The sequence below is a fragment of the Parus major genome, chromosome 13 (genome assembly GCF_001522545.3).
Source record: "Parus major isolate Abel chromosome 13, Parus_major1.1, whole genome shotgun sequence".
NCBI lineage: Eukaryota > Metazoa > Chordata > Aves > Passeriformes > Paridae > Parus > Parus major.
In genome coordinates this window covers 7880642-7906318 of record NC_031782.1, presented here as the reverse complement: position 1 = coordinate 7906318, position 25677 = coordinate 7880642, and the positions used below count along the sequence as shown (strand labels likewise).

Below are 25677 nucleotides of genomic sequence, written 5' to 3'. Positions count from 1 at the left end.
ATGGCAAACACAAAGGAGAACTGCCACACAGGCAGTGGCTCAGACAAGGAGCTCACATGGGAACACTACAGTGGCCTTAGCAACTGAGCATTCAACAGCAAACAGCAGCAATGCAAACATCTGCCACCACCTTCAGGTGCTGTCTGCACATCCACAGGCTCAGGCACAGACACAGGGCTGTACACGACATCAGCTACCAGGCAACATCAAATTTGATGCCAAAGGAGCCAAGAGCAGGAGAGGGTGGAAGCTGCCCTAATGGATGGGGAATGCAAATCCCAGGGCCTGCTTCTGCTCACAAGAATTGCATCACAGCAGAAAGCAGCAGGGGACCTCCCTAGCTCCTGCAGCCAGCAGAACGCCAGTTCAGGCATTTCCATGTCTTCTCCTGGCTGGCAAACCAGGCTCCATTCCTTCCCCACAGCTGTAGGCACACAGGCACAGGAGCACTGTCACCATGTGTCACACGTGCTGCTATCCCTCACCAGAGGCACAGTTCTAAGGCTCACTCCAGAAGCAGTGTGTGACAACAGCACTGCTGCTCTTCCTGCAGGGTGTTTGTCAAGGCTGGCTTCTGTCCTGGTGCAGGTGGCCCCAGGAGAAGTAGAGTTGCCATCCTGTGGTACACCAGCAAGAGCAATCCCTCTTGCTATAGCAAAAGGGAAGCAAAGATGAAACCTGTAAACCTTTAATTACCGTGGTGAGCAATTAAGATCTCAATAACTACTTTTTCTCTGTCAATCCAGTATGCTGCAGTCTTTATGCAGAGGAACCTAGCAGCTGAGATTCCAGTTTCATTTTCACCAAAGTAACAAGGGTTTTTTTAGACTTTCCCATCCAAATACAGGAAAACCCTAGTTCCAGCATGAAGCCAGGTTTCACATCTAACTTGGGTCTTTTATAGAGGTTTGTATCAACATTCTTCTTAAAGTATCTCTATGTTCTGGAGGTGACCTGAACTACTCTCAAATGCTCAGGATGCTTCTATTTCCTCTGGCACCTCTGTGTGACCCCAGCCTGCAGTTCACAAAACAGTCATTGTTGTGTTGTAAGGAAAAGGAGATAGTTCTAAACACATGCTGCTTTATGTTTGTCTCTCCAGATTCTTTGGGTAAATCCAAAGGCTAAGTCTCCTTCAAGTCTCAGCATCCTGTCGGGGCCAGAGGAATGTCACAGTAAGTGTAAATATTATTGGATCAAGTATACTCAGCCTCCTAAAGCCCCTGTCTCCATCCTGCCCTGTTTATTTTTCCCCACACACTAGGTAAAAGCAGAGAGCCACCAGTGTTTTTCTGTCCATTGGCTCCTCAGACAGTGCAGTCTCTTACAACCATTCAGTTCACTAGAATTACACCACTTTAATTCAGTCTTATCTACTGACACTCAAAGAGCAGGTTACACATGTTTTAAATTATTATTTGTAGCATTCTAGAAATATTTTACAAGGATCAGCTCAGGCTCATCTTCAGCAAGTGTCTAAGAGGCAAGGGTCAGCATGAACATCAAGGTCTGGACCCTAAGCTTTCTGTCTTGGAACATTTCCTAGTCAGAATTGCCAAGAACTGATGGAGCAGGTGACAGGGCTGGAAATACCCAAGGGGCTACCACAGTTATGTTTCAAAGATTCACTTCAGAACAGAGAGCTGGTCTAGAGCACTTTTGTGGCCAAGAGCTGGAGAAGTCAGAACACCTTGGGAGAGATTCACATCTTAAGCCAGGCTGGGAAGGAAAGAGATGAAAACATGTGTTATTTCAAAAATAAGGTTATAAAAAGAAGGTCAGTGTCACAGCAAAACAAACCCAAACACTTCAGTTGCACATTTATATGCAAGGCACATAGTCCCAAAGCTAAATGAGACAGATGAGTGCACATCAACACTTCACCGTGGAATAAGGACATATCTTGCACTGTAAATATTTGATCATCTCAAAACTGCCTTTCTTGCTCTACAGAGACTTAACTGGCCTCTGTGACAGCTGAGCCTTAACACAGGATATCAGGAGAGAGTAGAAAAAAATCCTGCTCATTTCTGTACATTCAGCCTCACTGTAACAACCACAGACATGACACAAGCCAGGGAATGCCAGACCTGGGATCAGCTAAACCAGGTCAGGATCTCTGTAGAAGGGGACAGCTACTGGCAGCAGCACTGATCTTTACATAAAGGCTGCAAGATGTGAGCAAGTAATTGGCTTAAAGCTCCAATCAACATTTACAGGTTATCAGCTCCTCTTCCCACTAACTTGATGTCTGCAGGCCAGGGAGTGGTTTCCTCTTGAAGCACCTGAGTGGAGGAGACTCTCCATTGCTATTTACTAGCCCAGAGCATGAACAGCAGATAAAACACTCTGAATCTTCTTCAAAGTAAAGTGCCAGCAACACAGCCAGGTTTCTGCATGTGAAAAACTCAATCTATAAAAATCTCTTCTCTTTGCCATCTAGATGCAGAGTCCCTCTCTGAGCCTGGCTGGGTCTGCCTATGGAACCACACCTGTGTTTACAAAGGTAAAGACCATAAGTTATCTGAACAACACAGCTTGTCCTGCAACTACCAGCACTAGACTTTGCATTTTTTTCTTCCATCAGAAGGTATTTCTAGGCTGGAACATTGGTTCATTTACAATTCAAAAAAGCCAGCATACTTTCTTAGCTATGCTATCAAACTAATATCTTAATTGGTAAACGATCCAGACAGACAGAACCACTTATAGGAATTCATCTCATTTATTTCCTGCAAAGGAGGATGAAGTGGAAATCTCACATCGTAACCGCCCTTATTACATTGCATCCAGTGAAATAAATGTTTTTCCTGCGTTTGTATCTTTATTTAAATGCACAAGCAAGGCTTTAATGAGCACTGGCCTTCTGGTGAAAAAACTTCCACTCACAACCCACTGCAACTGCATTTAGAATTCAAACAATTATTGTAAGTACAGGCAAGAGCATCTTCCTCACCAAAGGGTGTAACATTTCTTAATAAATGCTCCAATGGGGAAATACTTAGATAAGACATTTAACACAAATATTTTCTCCTCCAGGGTCTACAAAACATAAGGGCTACCAAGGGTCAGTTGGTGGTATTTGAGTGTCGCATTCACTCCACACCCACCCTGCAGGTTCACTGGTACAGGGAATATGATCAGATCGTGGATTCTGCTGATTTCCGAATACTGCGGAAAAGTAGGTGTTGCTGCACTTGATGTTCAGATTTTTCTGGGGACAGGGATAAGACAGGAATGAGAACTGCTATAAAAATCAGATCATTCATGGAAGCAGAGTTAAGTTTACAGTATCAGATGACCCAAAGTCACAGGCTGCTGCACAGTCTGCACTTCCTCTGGCAGTGCATGAGTGGGTCAGGCACAACAGGGGGGATTCCAGGCTGTTAGTTATTAATGACAGCCCTACTGAGCCATGGAGGCATTGCCACCATATACCAGAACTACTGATGAGCTATGCGGAAAAAAAGCATGACCTTATTTCAAACAATTTCTTATACTCCCAGGCATGTGGTCAGAGCTCCAGAAACCCACAGCAACCAATTCCAAAGTCAGTAGAGCTCTTTGTGCATCACCTCAATGGAGAGGTGTTTGTACCACCAGGTTCCCCCACCACACCTGAGCTTTCCCTATCCAGATACTATTCCTTGTGATGGACAGAAAGGGAGATGGTTCCCTTGTAACCAGGGTGACAGCTGAGGTGGAAAAGGGAGTGAGGGCTGAAGAGTTTGGTTTTTTTCCATTCTGACATTATAATAATTTAAATTCTTTCTCTCTTATCTTGAGCAGAGGCTTGTTCTTCAGCAGTTCCTGGTAAGTACATTGTGCATTTTTTGTTAGACTCCTCACCACTCTCAGTACTTCCCACCTCATCCAAAATGAAACAATAACGTCCAAAGTTAGCCAGAAGACAATAGTCAGTCAGGCCAAGAGCTTTCAAGTTCTTGATTTTGCTGCAGGCACCCAGAAGGCCTTGATTTTTTTCCACATCACTTGGGAAAAGTTGGGAAATCTTTTTACATTCAGCCAATGAAGAGAACCTTGTGCTAAGAGAAAGCATATCAACCATTCTGACCTATAATCTTTTAAATTTGTGCAAGAAAAGATAGAATTCGGCAAAAAAAAAATACGAAATAAAAAACCAAACCCAAAACAATACCAACAAAAAACAAACAAACAAAATACCCACCACAAAAAATGTGCTGTGTGTCATTAATGTCACAGAAGGAGTCTTCTTTAATCTTGCTCCTTCTAAACCCCTTGACTTCCTATGCTCTCTACATCACTTTTTTGCACTTTATTAGTGCCAATCCCCATCACTAAGTAGAGTCATGAAAAGAGCAGTTCCTACAGGTTAACATTTGCCTCTTGTGGTACAACATTATGCCTGAATCTCTTATTTCAGAGGAAGTCTGCACCCTGGTTATTACAGAAGCTTTTCCAGAAGACTCTGGAATATTTAAATGTGTTGCTGAAAATGAATTTGGGTCTGCAGCATCCAGTGCACATCTGTCTGTTTCCCCAGGTAAGCATATGAATTTCTGTGTTGAGCAACTAAGCACACAAGAATTTGCTGCTGCTCAACATCAGACAGAATCACAGATATTTCCCAAGCCTACAAACAATTTTGTAGGCTCAAGAGAAGAGAAATGCCCCAAAAATGCAGTCTTCTTGGGTACCTCTCAAAGCTGGATGCAAGTTGTTCTGTGTTTATACTTTTGGTCCCTCTTCTCCCTGGGTCAAAGATGACAAGGTGGAGATGCTGTTCCCTCTCTCAGAGGAGTCTCATCCCTGAGCTTCACCCCTCTGGGGTTCTTGGCCCAACATATTGGCTGTGTCTGTATCTTGTTTATGGTACTACCTGACCTGTTTGGTTCATGCTGGAAGCCATCTGCCAGCAAAACAGCACCTGGCATGTACCCAGAGCTCACCAGCCCTGACCAGAAGTCAGGTTTGGCCTATGCAGTCTGTGCAGAGCAGAATGAGCCTCATCCACATGCTCACATTCCAGTTTCCCATCCCCTGTTATTGCAGTGCTGTACTGGTGAGCCACCACTGCTTCCTACCTGACATGGGGACAATTCTACTTCCAGGAGCTAAAGAGCTGGAAAGCTTTGGAGGTGCTGCCCCCAGGCCAGCTGTGCAGGTCACCTTGAAGAAGCCCACCCTCCCCAGGAACAGCCAGGCAGGAACCAAGGACCGTGGGGCAGCTGCTCTGCCATCCTACAGCCCAGAGAGCCCCGGGCTGGGCACCCGAGCAGCAGCCACAAGCTTTGGTCAGAAGAACTCCAAGAGCCAAGCTGAAGACTTCCATGGAGCTTATGAAAATTCACCTCAGGCTTCACCTCTGCGGTAAGACAGAGAAACAATTACATCCCTGGGTCAGCTTTTTACAGCACTTAAGGAATGAACAGTCCAGTGATCCCAGCTGCACACTCCAGTGCCCCTTACCCTGACAGGGATCATATGCCTGAGCTGTTTGCCTGGGTGACAATGACAATGTGCAGCACCAGCCTGGCAGGTCACAGCACAGGCTCCATTTGACCAAGTGTGTAAACACCTAAAGCATCAGGGAAGGTTCTAATGTCATTTGCAGGAGTGTCTATCTGTGAATAACTTAAAACCATCACCCCAAATAATTGTCCTCTAGGAGACCTTTGGCTCCACAGCAGAAAATGAGGCAAAGATCACAGTACCTGGGAAATCTCAAGGTACAATTCTGTTGTACCTTGCCACCTTCCTTGGTGGTCTTGACCAAGTGGTATCACCTCATATTTCTGTTTTCCTACTCTGAAAGACAGCAATAAAACTCAAGATCTTGTAAGCATGGTGCAGACAGGACCTGCAAAGCACTCTGTGGAGGAAAAGCATTGAACCAGTGACCCACTGGATAGAAGAAAAACTGCCCCATGCCATGGTAGGGACACTCCCCACTCAGGAGATGGAGATTCTCCCCCAGTAATAAAGTATTCAATTTTATAACAAGATTTGATCCAATTTCCATCCCAAATGCAGCTCTCAAGTTGCTATACACTTAGTGCATTTTGATTGCTCCAGAGAATCAAAACATAGGTTAGAATGCATAGATTGGTGATGTCATCTCCATTTCTGGAGGGCTTATCAGGGCTTTATAGACCTAATAATGACCTCGAATGGTGGCAGTTCAGCCATGCAAGCCCAGCAGAGGATTCCCTCAGTCCTGTTAGTGACAGTGAGAGCTACGTGGTGGCAGACGTGTGCCTGCTCTCCCAGCTGAGTGCCAGCCTGCAGCTGCAGTGATCCTGTTTCACAGCGTGGAAACGGCTGTCCCTGACAGAAAGCATTCACTGGCTTACAGATTATTTCTGGATGTACTCAACCATTTTAACTAAACCAGTTATTTTTACTATTCTGAACACCCTCCTTCAAATTTTACCATGGGAGAGATCATATTTCAATATAGATATCTCCATGCAGGAGAGTTACTTTTTCGCTAAATCACTGAGTAAAAATGGCTATGCTTCTCTAACCAGCATGCAGATCATTAAGAGGAAGCTCTCAGTTTGGCTTCAAGCCCTTCTATGAAAACTAGACTCACTGCAGGAAAATCAGCTGGGACCCTAAGCAGACCCTAATGCATAAAGGGATTTACGACGCCACCAAAATCAGCTATGTAATGGCTTTTAAAAATGTAGGTTCTATATGTGTGTGTGTATATATATATAAATGCAAACAAAAAGCATTAACTAGACTAGACTTCAGACACATCTCAAAATACAGAGAGAAACCATCAAAATTTTCAGATATACTCATCTATGAGAATTTAAATACCTTTAAATCCCACAGACATACTGCCAGGTGTTTTGAAACATCATTATGAATGTGACTCAGCATTGTAAATGTTGCTGTTACCTCAAACTCAGCAATCATGGCTAATGGCTGGCTGCAAAATAACTGTCTTGTTAGTCAGATTTAGCATATAATTCCCTCATGTAGTGTATGTGGTTGCAAGTGTATTACCAATGGCAAATACCAACAAATGCAGTAATGACAGAACAAAGCCATTACTGGGAATAGCTCTAAAGTGAATTAAATTCTTGTACCCATATTCTCCCAATTACTGCCTAGCAACAGGCACTCCACAAAAGCAAGAAAATCCAATTCAACAAGGCTGTCACTACTAGCTACTCCCTTCTGAGCCTTTTACACCTGCAGCTTACAGTGTCCTCAACAGCCCTGAAAAAGTAGAATAAAACCATTTTTGATCATTAACTTCATTAAAGAAACTCAATCAAAGCAAAAGAGGCTTCAGGCACTAATATACTGCCAGGTATTTTAGGTAGCTTTTAACTGTCTTAATTAAGAAGCAACAGATCCTTAACTCTTTCTATACATTTTTTGCTATATGACTCAAGCAATGAGGAGAAAGAACCCAATCAGAAACAGCAGGGCACCATTCTTAGAGAGTAAACCGAAGCAGGGCAGAAAAGCTGATTTCTGACACCTCACAGTGCTGGTCACAGCACTATTAAGTTACTTGGCACAGGAGATGAGATTTATTCCTCTACCATCATCAGTTCAGCTTCCAGTTCTTTCACCTTTTTTCCTACCTTTTGGATGTCACATTTTTCTGTTCCTTCTCTTTCACACAAGCTGTTCCGGTTGTGCGCAGTCTTTTAAGTGTATAAAACTGTCCTTAAATTGATGCCTTGCAGACAACTTTAGCGCAAAGTTGAGCTTGGTGAGAAGCCAGGGAGCCTGTCTGAGCTGGAGCCTGACCTTTACCGTGCTCACAGCTTCCTGCAGGGCAATGATATGATCTAGGTACTTTTTTTCTTCAAGTACTTGCCTCTTTCTGCACAAACCACTTCTTTTTAATTACTTTACTTTTCGTTTTCTTTTTTTTTTTAACTCAAAAAGCAAATAATCTCTCCAACAGCTAGGGACGCACTCCCTCCCTTAATCACTTTCATGCGAGGAATTTATATAAATTAGCACTCAATTAACACCTGCTCTGCAGTTTTAGTTCGCAAGCGATGGGGCGATGCTTAAATACAAGCACTGGAGGTGGATTAACCTCTCGAAGATGCTGTGCTGACAGAGTCACGGGCACAGAGAAGGGAGATGGGAGCAGCTGGGAGCCCACACACAGCCCAGCTGCGGTACTTCCAGGCTTGGGGTGCTTTTAAACAATAGGCGAGGGTTGCCAAAGTATAATTAAGATATTTAAAACACTATAATGTTAATTTAATATGTAATTAGGCATTGAAGCTGGTGATTAAAGGGATACGAATCACCTATCCTGCCAGCAGGTTCTGCTGCTGCTCTCGTGAAAACACCACAGCTGCATTTTTTTCCATCCATGTAAATAGCTGTAATAACAAACACAAACAGCAAAACGTTAATATTTACAGTATTTTTATCATCGACTTTCCAGAAGGCTCTTTTTGTTGCTGAGTTTATGACTCACATCAGTTTCAGACACATCCCTGGGCAGTGCCGATGCTCCTGACCGAGCTCCGTGCGGGAGCGGGCTGTGGGTCGCCCCGGGGCCGGGGAAGGTGGCCCTGGGCACGGAGGAAGGGCTCTCTCGGGTCTTCGGCTGGAGGGATTTAAATCACCTTTAAACCTGGCTCTAAAGTATCTCTTGCTTTTAAGCGCGCAGCCTTAAAATCAGTACCAGAGTTTTATAACTACGGAGGCAATTAGCTACGAACGATGAGTAAATGAATTAAACAAGGAATTCAGAACCACGGAATGGTTTGGGCTGGGAAGAAAAGAGATGACCTTTTTTCTGCCATAGGCAGGAACACCTTTCACTAGACCAGGTTGCTCATGGCCCCATCCAACGTGGCCTTGAACACCAGGGATGGGTCAGTGACAGCTTCTCCGGGTGAGAATTTCCTTGGGATAAGAAAAATGAGATTTAGGGACGTTCTAGCATATAGTAGCGGTCCCTGCTCGCTGCTCCCTGACGGTGCTGTGGGCACAACACCTGCTTTTTCAAAAGCTGGAGATTTCTTCAGTTCTCCACGCTTCTGCTGTGCCGGGGACGCTCCCGGCAGCGGCAGCGCTGAGCCGGGACCGGGGCTGTGCCCACCGCCACCCCAGCGCCCCGGGGCAGAGCGGGGGCAGAGCAGGGGTAGAGCCGGGGACAGAGCCGGGCTGGCCGCTCCAAAGCAGCAGCACCCGCGGGAGCAGCGGCTCCGAGAGCCGGGCGGCCCCAGCGCTGGCCGCGGGCAGCTGCCCAAGTGCCGGCCCTCACGCAGGGTCCGGGCAGGCCGCGCTGCCGAGACTCTTATTGTGACAGCGCGGGCGCCGGGGCCAGGCCGGGCCCGCGGTGTCACCGCTGGCAGCACATTAAAGCCTCCGGTCTCGTACCGCCGCGCAGAGGGCGGCTATGACAGCTCGGGCCAGTGAATCGCCTTCCCAAAATACCGGCCGCGGCCCAGGTGACAACTCCTAGGCTGTAGGTAAGGTGCTCGTTCGGGGTTTTTCCACGTCGCTTTTCACTTGGAAGCTGGACAGGGAGGTGGCGTGAGGGGCTGCAGCGAGCAGGGAATGCTGAGGTGACACCGTACCTGGAGGGTGTGGCGGTGTCAGAGGGAACGTGCGAGGCAGCAGAGCCAAAAGCGTGGGTTTGTTTTTAAACAGGCAAGCTGTCTCTGTTATTACCTACTGTTTTCATCTTGTAAGGTGAAATGTCTCTTCGTATTTATTTTTTTCCCTCCCAAATCAAGGTGGAATGATTTGAGGAGAACATGGCTTATCCCTTGCTGTGAGAAGTGACGCTGCGCATCTGAGCTTGGTTAAGTGCAGTGTTCTAGAAAACAAAGTAAATGCTGGTGGCTGACCACAGCCTGTGGTACAGTGAATGTACAAATCCGTGCACAGGTAGTGATATAAAAATGGGATGAATACAAGACTTAATGAGTTTTCTGCACCAGTGAATGAGGACTTAGTGTGAACATGGCCCAAGAATCTGAGCCAGCTTCAAATTCCAAGAGTATGACAAGGGAAAAGTTAGGGAATTTTTACTATTAGGCTTCTGTTTACTTACAGTGAATTCATGACTAATATTGATGATTACCTTTAAGAAATTAAAGCCTTGAGTCTTTAATATCAGAGCAACTTCTCCAGTTATTTCCCCCCATGGGAATTTATGACCTCTTGGAGCCCTTCTCCAGGCTCTCCAACGAGAGGAATACAATATTCCGGGTATATATAGCAGTGAAACAGCTGATCTCAGTGGGGCAAGATTACAATTTTTTCCAGCACATGTAACTGTGAGGATTTATATTCTCTCTTTTTTTTTTTTTTGGATTTTTTTAAAAAAAATTTATTAGTGGCTTTATGTTTATTTAGGGGGATTATTTATTTATCCTGGAGCTGAAGCAGTTTGTCCATTTTAAAAAGCTTGCTCTATGAAACTTTCCCAGGTTTTGATATCAAACACCTGCAAAATAAATGCAGGACTCTGAGCAGCTTAGCTTGCCCTACCCCATCTTGCAGCTCATGTCATTCTGGCAATTAGCAGCCTTAATAACAAATCTCAGGAAATCACCTCAAACAGAGACACACAGTCCTTGGCATTCTAATCCAAAATCTCAGCTGGATATTAGAAGCTCTGAATTCAAAACCCATTGGAGAAGAATTCAGGAGATTTGGTTTCAAAAGTTTAGTTTTAGACTTAAAAGAAAATTAAACTTTTGTGCTTTCCTATGGTATGAGAAATTTCTTGCCAGAGATAGCTAGTTCTGGGGAATAGTAGATTTAGCATTTTGACAGAGCACAAAACAGCAGGATCCAGGGATCTTTAGTTAAGATGATACATGGGAAATTTCCTGGCTTGGCAGTAGTATCTGTGTTTATCTGTAGACTTAGGCAGGTGGTTAAATGATTGCTATTTCCTTTAGAATTTACTGAGCTCCTGCATATAAGACAAGCATGGTGGTTGTTGCACTTGAGCCAGACTGCATAGCTTGTTATCATAACCCAAAATGTTCATACAGTTGTGGGACAGTTCTAACAAATCCTACATAACTTGAAGTTCAGGCTTTAATTTGGTTGTACTTTAACTTCATAGTATTTAGATTGCTAATGACTGCTCAGAACACAGTATTTTTGTGATTCAGCTTGTGACGTACAATTTATTTTATCTGTATTGTCTTCCTTAAGGGAAAATCCACTCCAAGAAAGCCTCTATTCTGCAAGGCAAGGGTTCCATTCTATCCAGGAGCCCAGCCAAGAAAACTTTTGTGGCCTACCACCTAGCTTTTACCAGCCACCTATCCAAAGCCAATTATCACCAACAAAAACCCAGGACAGCCGTGAAACCTCTCCTATGAGTGTCCCTACTCTCCCATCCGTTTTATCTATGTGCCAACCAACCATGTTTAACTACGAACGTCCAAAACACTTTATCCAGTCTAAGAGTGTGTGTCAAGGGCAACAGCAGCCTCCAGGACCTGCAGCCTCTACAGAGTCAAGCAGAGAAATCAAACAGTCCTCCATCCTCATACAGCCTCGTAACCCCAGCGGGCAGAAATTCTCCTCCTCGTCATCGCTGAGCTCTTCAATCACGCTCTCCTCTCCTTCCTGTAGTGCCCCTAAGGAATCCACATATCCCATCACACCTGCATCTGCACAGTCTCCTGCTAGCTCATCATCTGGCCAGAGGCTTCTACCCATGCCTAACCAATCCCCTGCAGCCTTCCTGTGCTCAGTGCTCCCCTCGCAGCCCGACTATAACAGCCCAGCTCCTTCTCCCATGGAACCTCAGTAAGTATCCTCTGGCTTCTAACCTGCCCTGCTTCCCTGTGGCCTGGCCTGTCCCCAGCACTGACCACCCCAAACCCAGTGCCCTGGGAAGGCACCAGGCTGGCTGAAGCCGGTGGCACAGCTCCCACTGACTGCTGGTGTTCAGGGCAGAACTCGGCATGAGTCGGGTTAGGAGGCTGAGTGCTTGCCCTTGTGTGGGAATTAAACTGTACAGCAGGCCTGTCACAGGCTGCTGTGTGAGTTTTCTGGAGCTGGTTTGAATTGTTTCATTTCATTTGACAGAAATCTCTTAAGATCATTTAGAACAGAAGACAGGCACCCAGTCAAATTAATTTCTTTCCAAAAACATGGCTAATGAACAAGGAGACAGGGGGAAGGCAGTAGTATTCTCCACACATAAACAACTTAGAGAGTCCTAGCAAGTCTCAGCAATATTGTCAGGTTCCACATCATGATGTGGATCTAAACTCACCTACAATACCCCTTTAATTCATCATACATGTAAAAGAAAGGCAGCCCCTTGAAAATTTTACCCCTTCAGACCAAAGACTAAATTCTTTCCTGAATATGTATTATATCATTTTGCCTTTGGGCTGCAATCCAAATATCTTCCAAGGTCAGTGAGATCTCAAAGGGAGCTAGGCCTTGCCTTCTCACCAACTTGTACTCCTGCCAATATCAGCTGGAGGTCCTGGGGAAAGTCAGGGTAGAATATGCACAAAGTGAGATATTGGAAAGTTGATAGGGGCAGGGGGTCCTGCTGACTTGGATATAAAACCAGGTTTAAGTGTCAGTTTGCGTTCAGGAAATCAGAATACTTCTGTTTTCTGAATCACAGCACTGAGGGAAGAGGAAAGGTAAGATGGGGTGGTTTAACTGGGGAGTGTTTCCTGAAGTCCTACAGGAGTGTGGGGAGTTTGGGACACAGCTGGAGTGACTGCTGGGGTTTGTGTTTGTAGTGTGGGGTTGTTTGTTTCAATAGCAAAGGGCTTGGGTGCTTCACTATGCTTTTCATATAAGCTGCTCTTACCCGCGTCATGCGATGAGTTGAGGAATTATTTTCCCAATCACACTACTAATGGGCAAACAGGGACATGAGATGTATTAATCTGTTGGGAAAATCACTAAAGTTTTAAAGTTATAACTTGCATTAAGTCCAAGCTGGGAGTATTCTGGAATTATAACCCTCCTACTCTGGTCTTGTCAGCAGAACAAATTCCCCAGTAACAGAAGGAAGAGGATTTGGAATAGAAATAATTTCTGAACACAAGCACAGCATAGGAGGCCCCACTGCAAGTCACAAACCAGGTTAGGGCCTGTCAGCACAGAGTGCTGTAACCTCCAGCAGACCTTTGAACCTGTTCTGATGGATGCTCCTCTTTACCTAGCATCTTTCAGAATCAAATGTAGCACCCAGTTCCAGGAGCTGGTTGTATCCTGTGTGGATTGTAGGGTCAGGCTGTGAGGGGCCTCTGCAGGATGTAGGGATGCTGAACAAGTGTTGTGGGAGAACACTCAGTGACTTGGCTGCACCATGATGCTTCTTCCCCTTAAGGGTTTGATACTCAATTATCCAACTTGGCCTGTTCACCTCCCAGATGCTTTGTGGGTTCATTTGAACTGCAGTTTTTAGGAGACAGGCTCACATTTTCATGTGCATTCTGTGAAGCTGCAGTAAATAATCCAGCAGGCCTGTGGGAATAACTTTGTTTTCTCTTCCTGCATGAGTAGTTACTCACAGCCCATGTATAACAAACAAGCCAGCATCAACTCTACGCCAAAGACATCAGACCAAGAAATTCGAGGAACAAAAGAGGCCCTCATTCAGGACTTGGAAAAGAAACTCCGATGCAAAGACAGCCTTCTCCAGAATGGCAACCAGGTAAGGGATTAAAGAGCTCTCAGTAGTGCAAGCAGGGGTGTAGAGACTGCTCCTACTACCCCAGAGGCTGGAGCTCCAAACTGAGCTAAAAGCAGAAGGAAATACAGGAGCAGCACTGCCCAAAGACCTTTACTCAGAACCTCAATAGATCCCATGGCAGCAAAAGCCATTTATGACCAGAATATTCTTTCAGTGTGAAACCAGAAGGAATATCTTTAGAGCTGTGGCACAAATTTGAACTCTTTTCTGGGGATCCTGTGGAACATCACATCCTCAGAAAATTAAAAATCCAAGGAGGATGCCTCAGTTCTCTAGATATGACTACAACCTGGTTTTCAATACTGGGGTTAATAAACATCTCAAAATCATTAGAGCCTGAGGAAAAATTGGAATGTTTGAAAGTTTATTCAAGGGATCACCAGCAAATGGGGTAAATATTTTTTTTATATGAACAACAATAAATGAAAGATATTACATGAGCCTTTTCATAAAGCCTGTCTCCTATAAGAAGGCTTCTTAGTCTTAGTACTTATTTATTTATTCTGCAGAGGGTCACAATGGAATTCCCTTCACCAAGAAATCAAAATCTGGGAGAAATATTTGCTACCAGTAGGGAAGCCCACTGCAGCAAGCTAAAGCAGGCAGGTTTCTAATGTGGGAACCTTTCTGCTGATTGGAGGCAGACTGGTAAAATCCCAGAGTTTAAAGTTTCCATCTTCTTTCCCCTGAAGTAGAAAGAAGTATTTTCATGATCATCAGTGAGAACAGGTTTGTGTCATATATGTAATTTTAAATACTGAATGGGCAAACAAATAGGTCAAATCAGACTGAATATGCCCCTAAGCAGGAATGTCCTATGTGTTGTAGGAAAGCTTTTCTTCCCATAGGAAGCCAGGCTAAAAATAAGGCTTACGCAATCACCACTGTGTCCTCCTCCCCTTGTCCTCCAACAGCGTCTGAGCCAACTGGCCAATCTCAGCCACACTTGATACACACGTAAGGACCTCAGGGATATTCAGCTCTCGCAGGTTTTGCTAAAGGTCTTGTGCTCTCTTCTAAAGAAAAGTCCCACAAGGCTCCCAAACCTTTCTGCACCCAGCAGTAGACACATGTGTCTCTGCACAGAGTAGAAATTCAGTCAGAGCTTGTCCTCGTGTCACAAAATCCAAAGCCGAGTTAGACTTTGTGGGCAGTGAAGTGTCAGGTGTTCTGGTGCTCAGGGCACTAACATACCTTTCTAATGTAACCCAACTGACTGAGCTTGAATTTAGCTCTTCCCATTTTTATCCCTGTGTGTCACACAGGGCACACAGATCCAGATTGTTGGAACTATGTCATGCCCAAAATGTGTCCTTGCCTCCTCCCCAGACAGCTCACAGCATTTCACCCTGCAGATGTGCTGCATAACCTCCCCAGTGCTTTCAGGGGCAGTGGTGTTCCCCTTTGGCTGTGCCTGCTTCTGGTGTGGCTCTTGCTTTTTTGGGAGCATCCATCATGCCTCCAGCTCCACAGCTGAATGACCTGGGAAGTTTCCCCAGCCCTAACAGAAAGGTACCATGGGACTTACTCTGGCTTCTGAGGATGATGCCATCAGCTACCCATAAATAATCCCAGCAGAGAAAGAGGAGGAGTGGAAGGCCACAGATGGCATTAGGGAGGCTTTGATGAACAGGCAGTTTAATCTTTTATGCATTTCAGTGCTGTATATATTGAGGCTGACTTCAGTTGGCATCACAGACTGCAAACCCTCTGGGCCAGACGTGGGGCTTCTGGTCAGCTCTTGCTTCCATTGACAACATCCTGAATTTGTGGCATATTAATGTGCTCTTAACAAGCTGATGTGAAATAGTAAATGGACTTCTGACTGGAATTCCTCTCCACTCTGCTTTCAGCGATTGACTTATGAAGAAAGAATGGCTCGCAGGCTGCTCGGACCAGTAAATGCTGCCTCTGTGCTGGACACACAGGGTGAAGACAACATGCAGAATGCACAGGTAACTGGGGACCTGTCTCTAGAGCAAGGATTTCCTGTGTTTGTGCTGTGGCCTGCTTGTACCTGGACAGGGCAGAGATGGGGTTTATTTGGTACCAGTGCAGGTGAGGGGATTGCTCTCAAAGGCAGAGCTCTCCGTGGCAGGGGTTTGGTGTTTTCACAGTGTGATGGCAGAGGGGGAAAACTGAGGCACCATTCCCTTACTGTGGCTGATCTGTAGGAATGACCTCTCCAGGAAGAATTACAACAGCTGCTGCACACCACAGTACCCAGTGCCTGTGACAGGCAGGGAGCAGCACCATGAGGGAGCCAGGTACCCACTCCCAACAGCCTGAGTGCAGGCTTGGCCAGGACAGCAAGATTTACACCTGTCACTGTTTGCCATAAGTGACATTGGCTTCAAGAGGTCATGGCCTTAGGCTGGGATTGGTTGGGTTTAAGCCTTTTGAGGGGGCTGCAATCATTAAGAGAATGCAAAGCAGTTATTTCAGAAGTCCACATGCTGATAGACAAGAATCTATCAATACTGGCATTTTCCAAAGTGTTTTAGTTGAAGACTTGCATCATTGGTTGGTTATTCAGACCAGTTAGAAGCTCTCTTTGGCACTTCTGTGCTCAAAGTTAGTGGAAATGTCCATGCTGTGGCACTGGGCAGCTGTGCAGGAAGGAAAACACCCCTCCTGCTGCAAGCAGCAGAGAGCCAGGAGCAAGCACACACCTGCCAAAATGCCCTCAGCAAAACTCCTGCATAGAACAGACACTTAAGATGACAGCAAAGGAGGAATACACAGTTTGAACTATTTCTCCTCAACAATCACCTGGTAAGAGCAGGAAAGAAGGGAAAATTGTGAATGTCAGAGAGCAAGGGAAGCCTCATCTTTTGCACAGAACAAGGAAATATTCAGTCAAAACAGGATGACTGACAACTTTTCAGCGCGTGTGAAATGCTGCTTTAAAAAAGAACACTGGAAGCAGAGATTAACTTATGTTTGGGACATCTTACTCCCATTGTTCAGTCTTACTTTTAAATATTGTTGTCACTGGTTCATTCAGCCTCCTGATTCCTCAGAAACTTAATTCAGTCCATGTAACAGGTCATTAGAATAATCAGCAACTCCATCACTACAGCATCAATTCACAGGACAAGCAATAATTGTACAGAATTTGTGTGAATGAGCAGATACAGGCAATTGCCTTTGGAGTCCATGTTGAACTCAGCCCAGCAAAACGTTCATTCATGCAATATTTCCCCTGAACTTCAAACTACCTGTGTGCTTGAAGTTTAAACCCAGGCTTAAATATTCCACAGGTCTGGGCTGCAGAGCACAGAACCAGACATTGGAATGGCTCAATGCAAATACTCCAGAAATTTCCAGGCAGCATTTGCTCTCTCTGACTCCACTGCTAAAACAAGTCGCTGGCACCAAACTCAGTCGCATTTTCCAAACATCCAAGCTCCTAACAGGAATCAATCCTGGGTACTTTAGCAGATTTAGTCATGTGATTGCAGAGTTGTCAGCGAGCTGAGCTGGTGCTGTGATCTAGAAAGAAAAGTATTTTCCAGCTCAGCATGTGTCCATTGCTGTTGGTACCATATTTAAGTGGGCACAATACAAGGCTCTTGCCAGCAATTCCACTTCTATTCCTGCTGTGGAGAAGGACACTCTGTACTCAGCTCCCAGTTTAGATATTGCCAGGAGTCCTGCTCCTCTCTAACAAAGGTTATGGGCTGGCTGCAAACTTTGTGTGCCAGACAAAGCTACTGCACCCATCACCTGGGCAGCAGTGAGAAGTTTTGCTATGGCAAAGCCTACGGTGAACACAGTGTGTCAGGTCCTCATACAAGTTCCTCTACCTCCTGTCCCAATGACTCCTGAAGTAGAATAATTTTGTTTTTAAGCAGCAGTCAGGATATGAACTTAAAATGGGTTCTCATTCAGTCTACAGATAAATTGTTCTAAGTGAACTCACCTCTCCTATTTCTCTTCCTAAGCACCAGAATGCAGAAAACATCAGGCTGCAGGTTCCTACAACACATGTAAGGTAAAGCAAAAACTTGTGCTGTGCTATTCTTCAAGATCTTATTTCAAACATTTCTAGACAATGTTGGTTTAATCTCATTACTTATCAATTTTGATAAATTAGTAATTATTAAATTCACTCCCTTTTGACTAAAATGCTACCATGTGTGGATGGGTGATGATGCCTGTGATCCTAATCCAGTGAATTCTAAGCATAGCATTAGAGGTTTAAAAGCTCCATGCACATTGGGAAAATATTCTTTGTATTCCATAAGATGAATTTCTAGTCAAAGAAATAGAAATATTTAAATGAATATAAATTATGAAAATGAAACACAGCCAAATTTCTCATCAATTCTTTCGGATATTAGGCCATAATGAAGGTTATGCTCTTGTGTTGAATTTAACAACTTGAGCAAGAGAAGTGGCTGATCAAAAGTTATGACTTACAGCTGAAAAACCAACCAGAACTGTAGTGCTGGATTCCTAAACGTGTTAAGGGACTCCAGCTGCAATCAGAGCTTTGATGTCACTTGTGCTACAGTAGCTTTTACACAATTAACTGTTCCTGTCCCATTTCTAGGAGCAGACCATCCTCAAGAGGCGATGATCGTGGACATGACTCAATCCAGGAAAAGTTTTTTCAGCCACGTTTTACACAAGTGCCTGAAGATGTAGTGATTGAGGAGGGGCGGTTCTGCAGGCTCGACTTCAAAGTAATGCCAACCTCTCCCTTCCAATTCCATTGCCACCCTCTCCCTTCCCATTCCATTCCCTCCTGGGGTGTGGGGCATGGAGAGAGGTCTCTGCAGTGCCTTTGCACTTTAATAAGCCAGAGCACTAAAGACAGATGGTTCAGGGTCTCTCCAGGCTATGGAAACCAAGAAACAGGAGATGGCTAAATATTTCAGCAATTTCCCCTGGAAAATATAAGTGGAATTAGCTGCATAAAATTGTGATTAAAGATGAATAGTGGTAAATATAGACCACTGCAGAATGTCTCTAGACCTTCTTGTGAAGAATGAATATTAATGCCCCGCTGAAAAAAAGGTATTTTGGCAGGGAACCTTGTGCTTTGCACAGGGACTCCACTACTTCAGTGGACACACGTCCAGCAAGGTCTGTGTAGGACTCACCTCCCTTTAATGAGTCATCCCTGAGGTAACTGTACCTTTGCTGGAGCAGACAAGCAAGGAAATGCCTTAAAGAGAAACAAAACTCAAGAATGGCCTTCAATTTCATGGCAGCTGTACCAGCCCTGGGGTAAGAAAAGACCCTTCTATCCCTCAAAGATTTGGGTTTTTCTAATGACTGCCAATCTGGCCAGACTTACACGTGGCCTTTAGCCATCTTCCTCAGAGTTGCCTAAACTTCTGCATGCTGTGGAGAAGCTGGAGCATGTCTGCAGAACAGCTTATTTACAGCCATTATCAGTTATGGGTGTCAGCACTGCTGCACTGAGAGCTGTGGGAACAAAAGGCTGAACGCACAGTGAGCATCTTGGGCCTGATCAAAGCCACCTACAAGATGGGAACAACAGGGGGTTGCAGGAACAACATCTACTGTCTTGTAGCTAAAGCTCATTTTTCCACAGCACTGCATGAGCCTTTCTGTGCAATGTCACATTTTGAATATTAATGTGATGTTGGCAACATTATCCAGTTCTGCAGTAGAAACATGGTTTGATCACCTATCAGCACCAAACTCCCTGTAGTACTGGAGGGATTTTATTATCTTAAAGGTGTTTGACTTTTCACTCCTCTCCCTCACAGGTTAGTGGGCTCCCGACTCCAGATGTGATGTGGTACCAGAATGGAAGGATGGTTCATCAGGATCAGTTTCATAAAATGATAGTGTCAGAAAAGGGGTTCCACTCGTTTATTTTTGAAGCAGTCAAATCAGCTGATGCAGGCACATACGAATGTGTGGCTGTCAACCGCGCAGGAGAAGCGTCTTTCACAGTAAAAGTGGAAGTGATTGGTAAGACTGAGAGCCCTGATAATTCCCTGGCCACACAGGGAAAGTCTCAGCATTCTACTGCTTTCCTCCCTGTGTTTGGGAAATTAAACTAACAAGAAGCAGAGGTAGCACTGTCACACTGTATTAGGAATGGCAAAAATGACAACACACAGACTCTCTAGCTTTAGTTGCAAAAGGAGAGCACTTTTTATTCTTCCAGATCTTCTTTTATAGACAGTTCCGAGAAGGTCTGAAAAGATAAAACTCTCATTGGTCATCAAACTAACACATCACCATCACTGGACAGCCAGGAACAACACTCCTTGACTGTTTCTTGCAAGTAAACAACAAGGAACAAACAACACCTGCAAAGGTTGTTTTCCTTCTCTAAGGACTGTTTGAATTCCTCCTTATGATTTCCCAGGCCAGAGTGAGAAAGTTGTGTTCTTGACTTTCCCACAGGCTCAAGCTAGTGCCTGAAGCCTAAAAATCTCTTATTTGACCACTGTCAGTTCCCACATAGCACTCCACATATTCAGGCTCAAACAATAAAAATCAACTTACCTGTTCCAAGACTATTTTAGTAACTACATCTAGGATGCCGTATTTCTTCAAGCCACTTCTATCAGGATATTTAGATATAATGAGATGTCCAGGATTTAATTTGTGTTCTTTATTTTCCAGGATTGATAACATATGTTAATTTACTCTTCTTCTAAGATGGACTGTGTTTTCTACACCCTTATGCTCATGGGAACTGCCTGCAGGCTTAAGAGATGCAATGAGGAACACATGTCCTCCTCGATTTAGCATCCTCAAGTCTTAAAAAACAAGCATGACATCAACATTCCACACTTCCAGTAACTCCTCCTTATCTCTCCTCTTTAATTTAGCAAAAGAACATCACATGCCCCCAACTTTCATTTTCAAGCCACAAAGCAAAAAGGTTTTTGAAGGAGATACGGCCAGACTGGAGTGCCAGATCTCTGCCATCCCAACACCTCGGATTTACTGGAAAAGAAACAACGAAATGGTACAATATAATACAGACCGAATAAGGTATCCTACTGATGAGTTGGCCATTAGTGTGTTAGAAAACAACAGCCAGTATTTGCCAAATCAAATGTAAATGGGCTGGTCTCTAAAAGCAGCAGGCTGGAAAGCTGGATCTGCCCCTCATATGTGACACGAGGCACAGGCCCGTGTGCTGGCCAGGCACGGTGCTGAGAGCCTTGTTTTGAGGGCACAGAGGGAGAGAGCTGTGCCCAGGTGCCCCTCTGAGCACCAGCAGGAGTAGATGCCCATGATTCTCCATGCCTAGGGAGAAGCACAGCTTTGGGACTGAAATGTGCAGTGTGGGGTTACACATTGACCCACCTGCGTGGTGCCAAGATGTGAACCACTGGTGGCACTACCACAAATGTTCATGTCTGAGCAGTGTGCAGTGCCCTGCAAGAATTGTTCTGGGGCTTTCTCAGCTCCTCAGCATGTAAACTGACTCTGCTTTCTCCCCTTCCCCCAAAGCACTTAGGCATTAACATCTTCATTTTTCAGCTTGCTCCATGACAATACTGGAAGGATTTGCCTCCTGATCCATAATGCAAACAAGAAGGATGCTGGCTGGTACACTGTGTCTGCTGTCAACGGGGCAGGGGTGGCCACGTGCCATGCCAGGCTAGAGGTTGCAAGTAAGTTCCAGGTCCCAGTGCCACAGAAAGTGCATCTTATAATCAGAACTGGCCCTCAAGATTAACCTCATGAAGTTCAGACTGCTGGGAGGATTTATTTCCTAGGCAAAAAGTAACTAACTTGGGAAAAGCTCTTTTGTTTAGTGCAGGACAGTGTAGAATGTCCTTTTGCACTTTTAAAGACTACAATTTCCCTGACACCAAGCAAGAGGGTGAATATAAATCCCTGGTGCCTGAGATATGGGTTTGTCTGCTAAATTCTTCCCAAGGGCTTGCTGGTTTATATTGCAGATAAAAAGCAATGGGGTTGCTTTACCGTGGGTCTCTCTACACTCTGGGAAGGCACTGAAAAGGGCTTTTCTCTCTCTTCCAGCACATGCAAATAAGCCACTTCCAGCCCCAAAGCAGTTACGGGTTCGACCAACTTTTAGCAAGTATTTGGCACTTAATGGAAGAGGACTGGATGTGAAACAAGCTTTCTCACCAGAAGGGGAGTTTCAGCGTTTGGCTGAGCAGTCTGGACTGTATGAAAGTGATGAACTTTAACTGGAAATGAAGAGGAAAACCTCACACCTATAAGAGACAGTTACAATGTAGATGCAGTTAACTGGTGATTGCTCTAATTAGCAAAATGTCTACTTACATATTTTTACTTTGACTCTTGCACATTCAGGTCTTCCTGTTTTACCATGTTAGATTTTATTTATATGGTTTGGTGACTATAGCCATTAACTGAGTATTGCATTTTAACTAGAAAGCCTAAGAAAGCAGGTTAATTAGTTTTTACAAGTGTGGGTGGGCTTAGTTCCAGCTGTGCTTGGTTACATGCTAAGGTAGCTTGGTTTGTACTGCTTCTCTAATATCACTCGTGATAATATAAGAAGTCTGTACTGTCTGAATACTAAACCAAATAGATTAGAGTGTTTTTATGAGAATAAATTAGAGGCAAATAAAATTTTAAATAACCAACATCAGCTGTGACTCTTCCTTGCTTGATCTATTGAAAGCAACTTTTGAATGTCTGGCATCAGCTGCAGCCTGGGAAAGATGGATTCTTACCCTCCATAGCTTTCCACTTGTCCCCTCCCCTGTCTGTTCCCACTGTCATTTGTCATCAGACATATATGAAATATTTAGCATAAACTGAATGCCGACACCCTATTAACACTACACCAGTGCCAGTGAGGCAACATCAATATTTCTTCTCCTTGCACACTTGGCCCAAAAGCTGCCCTCTATAATATGAATCATGAGGGCTATCGTATTTTCCCTCCTTTAATCAAGGAGTGGTTGCAACTTATCTTGCTGTTGACTCTCAACAAGCTGTTGATTTGAGTCACCCAAGTGGTTTGTGTGCTGCTGTTCAGACATCTTGTTTAAAAGAGTATTAAATACCACAGAATGTGATTTTGCTGAACTCTGGCAAACCAAGACTTTTCAAATGTACTTACTGCAAGAAAATTTGTGGGGGTTGATGTAGCCTGAACTCCTCAGCAAGGTGCAGTCAGCAAACCTCTCAAGCATCTTCCAGAACAGAAAAAATGAGGCCTCAGTTAACCCTGCACTGCTGTACCATTAAATAACCTCCCAAATCTGAACTGCATAACACTGACTATTAATTTCCCCAAAAATCCTGCAGCTCTACCACCACACATCTCCTCTGGGCTGCCCAGGTGATGAAACACACTGAGATGATTCTCCTGTTGCATGTCTGGAGATGGAGTTGATCAGATGCAAGCCAGTACCCAGTTTATCCACAGGCTCCACTGGAAGGCTGGAAAGCCTGCATCATTTCTCTGACAGATGTCCTTACACACAGTCATGGAATAGCTGAGGTGGCTCCCACTCTTTACCAGCAATCACTGTGTCAGCTGCACTTCATTCAGTAGTCACTCCTTACTCCACACATCATCCACCCAAAAACGTCCCTGCAGTGGAAATGATTCTCAATTCCCAGCAGCAGCACTCAGTGACAACTGAAAATGGTAGAGCAAGGTTAGAAGCTGTTGTCACCCTCTAAATTCAGCCTGTGAGTGTCCCCTTCTCCTTGCCCCTTCTCTCTGGTGATGTTCGGCGTGCTGGGCACAGCCATGTCCCAAAGCTCTGCCTGGAGCTCTCCTCTTCTGAGGGTGACAGGAGCAGTTCTGGGAGCTGATTTCTGGAGGGCAAGGCTTTCCTTGTAAATATGTTTTCTTAGTGTTAGTTCAGAGCAACCTCACCTCAAGGTTCCCCTGAAAACCATGTGCTAAATGTTGTGCTTTCAGCTGAAGAAAGGCAACCAACACCTTCAAATGCATTTGGAGAAATTCTGGGTACAAACAATACTGATACTTCTGAGAATCAGCCTGGGAAAGCAATAGGCCAGCTAATTGCTGCATCATGTACTCAATACAGGGCTTGGTCTGAAAAAGTCTTCAATAAAAATATTTTCATAGTTTGCAAAGGGATCCCTGTTGGATGGACTCTATGGGAGAAATGCTATCACAACACAGCATTAACCCTCCCAAACAACAACAGCCATATTGGCTACAGGAGTTTGGGAGTAGCCCAGGTCCACCAGCTGAAAGGAGGCAACAACACTGGATCCATCTACCTGTAATTCCACACATTTTTAGCATACAGCAAACATCATTACTGAGCTGAAGACAGGTCTGATTTCAGTCTAAGGAATCAATCTGAGCAAGTAATCCTGCCTGAACACAGAAATGTTTCTTAAAGTGCCATGATTCTGCAGTCAGTAAGAGCCATGAGTGCAATTAGCTGAGCTTTTCTCTTGTTTACATTGAGATAAAACATGGATTTGTTTTTGTGCCAACATTAGAGATGGGTATTTGGCATGGGAAATCCATAGCAGATAGACAGGAAGAACTGGAAAGAGGAGCCCAGTTGAGCAGAAGCACATGTTAGTGTTCCTATCTCCTCTATCATCTCTGCAGAAATCAATTATAGGAGGCCTGAATTTAAATCACATGTTTATAAATTGGAATCAGGCAAAAATACTCTGGAAATGCTCTGCTTCACACACTTCATTTAGCACTGATTTAACACAATGAGAGACCACGTGAACATGCCTAAGTAACAATGATCTATGTAAACCAGAGTTATTTCATTTAAGGTAATGAAATATAGTTTTAAAGTAATAAACTACCCAGCCCATGTTGAGTGAAATCCAGATTAGTAAGCAATAGCTGCTTTATGAAGGTACTGAGCAACTAAATAAAGGCACTGGGAATATGTTAAAGCTGCAAATCTTGTATTTAATGTAAAGAAAAATGTTCTTTTAAGGTCTGTCTTAAGTGGTCAATTTTGCATGCAGAAGAACACAAGAACTAACAAGGATTACAAAATTAAAGTTCAGGCTTACATCAGTTTGGGTTCCATAAGCTGAGCTGTTTTGTTTTCCCATTTCTGAGAGATGGAAATACACCTCAGCCCCCTCATTATCCCCATGGAACTGGGATCTATGGGCTGGTACAACAGTGGAGGATAGATCTTCACCTAAATCAAAGCAGGAGAGTGTAGAGAAGTTGATGTTTCTCAGGCAGAACAGCCAGCTCTCTAGAGGAAGCAGAGCTGCATTAATCAACAGCTTGTTTGCATTCCATAAACATAAATGTATATGTATTTCTCAAGATGTAATGCTAATGTGAACCTCTTCTGGATAATCAGGTGAGCTCTTAGCTTTACTATGTGTAAAATCCAATTTACTGAGGCATGGTGTTTCCATAAAGACACAAGGAAAGTCTGAGTACCTCAGGCAAGTGCAGCCACTTTTCCATAGGTAGCAGCTGGCAAGAGAGTAATTCCTAAAAAATACAGAAATCCAGTTAGATCAAGGAACAGACCCAGATCTGTCCTTCCCATTTTTTGGCAATATTTGGTGTCTGGTCTGTACACTGCTTGCTGCTGGCTGTTGAAAAAGATTTTTTTGTCTTTTTCAAGGTCAAAGACTGTATTGTTAGTCCTTGTTATTAGCAATATTAGACAATTAAGGCCTGAGATGATTTGAAGGGGTTGTATTTATCACCAGGCCCCAGTTTTTTCCCTGACACTGAGGCCGCTCTCAGCTCCCCTCACATCCTACATGAAGTCCATCAGATCAGTCACGTGTTGTGATTAATTCCTGTGTCCTTGCCAAGTCTTGTGTTGCCTCTTTGTCATGGCACCCATGGTCTAGAGAGCTACAAAGACAGTAAAACTGAGGAAGAAATGCTTCAGAAGTGCCCAGAGCTGGCTGCATTTGCTGCTGTGGGGGTGAGTTATCCCTTGGCTTTCACCTCTGTGTTTGCCAGCCTAGGCCAGAACTGGCTAAAGAGTCAATGAGGCAGAAGAGCCCCAGTCTGTGCCTGGTTAGACTCAGTCTAACCTGTCCTG

The 25677-nt window shown here is 44.4% G+C and overlaps 1 protein-coding gene across 4 annotated transcripts in view; it reads left to right on the top strand.

Annotated features, from left to right (window-relative positions):
• Positions 1-22277, top strand: part of MYOT (myotilin) — a 33118-nt gene extending 10841 nt beyond the window's left edge. Inside the window, exons 2-16 of one of the 4 annotated variants that reach the window (XM_019008152.2) lie at positions 1103-1175; positions 2444-2506; positions 3040-3181; positions 3790-3813; positions 4406-4525; positions 5094-5352; positions 11158-11760; positions 13492-13642; positions 15535-15636; positions 17629-17678; positions 18240-18372; positions 19429-19636; positions 20509-20674; positions 21170-21303; positions 21677-22277. In XM_019008152.2, the coding sequence (XP_018863697.1) occupies positions 2444-2506; positions 3040-3181; positions 3790-3813; positions 4406-4525; positions 5094-5352; positions 11158-11760; positions 13492-13642; positions 15535-15636; positions 17629-17678; positions 18240-18372; positions 19429-19636; positions 20509-20674; positions 21170-21303; positions 21677-21849 (2328 nt within the window). In that variant the 5' untranslated portion in view covers positions 1103-1175 and the 3' untranslated portion in view covers positions 21850-22277. Of the gene's footprint in view, positions 1-1102; positions 1176-2443; positions 2507-3039; positions 3182-3789; positions 3814-4405; positions 4526-5093; positions 5353-9339; positions 9453-11157; positions 11761-13491; positions 13643-15534; positions 15637-17628; positions 17679-18239; positions 18373-19428; positions 19637-20508; positions 20675-21169; positions 21304-21676 lie in introns of those variants that run through there. The other 3 variants (XM_033517703.1, XM_015641612.3, XM_015641614.2) reach the window with 3 other exon arrangements.
• Positions 22278-25677: the final 3400 nt, after the last annotated feature.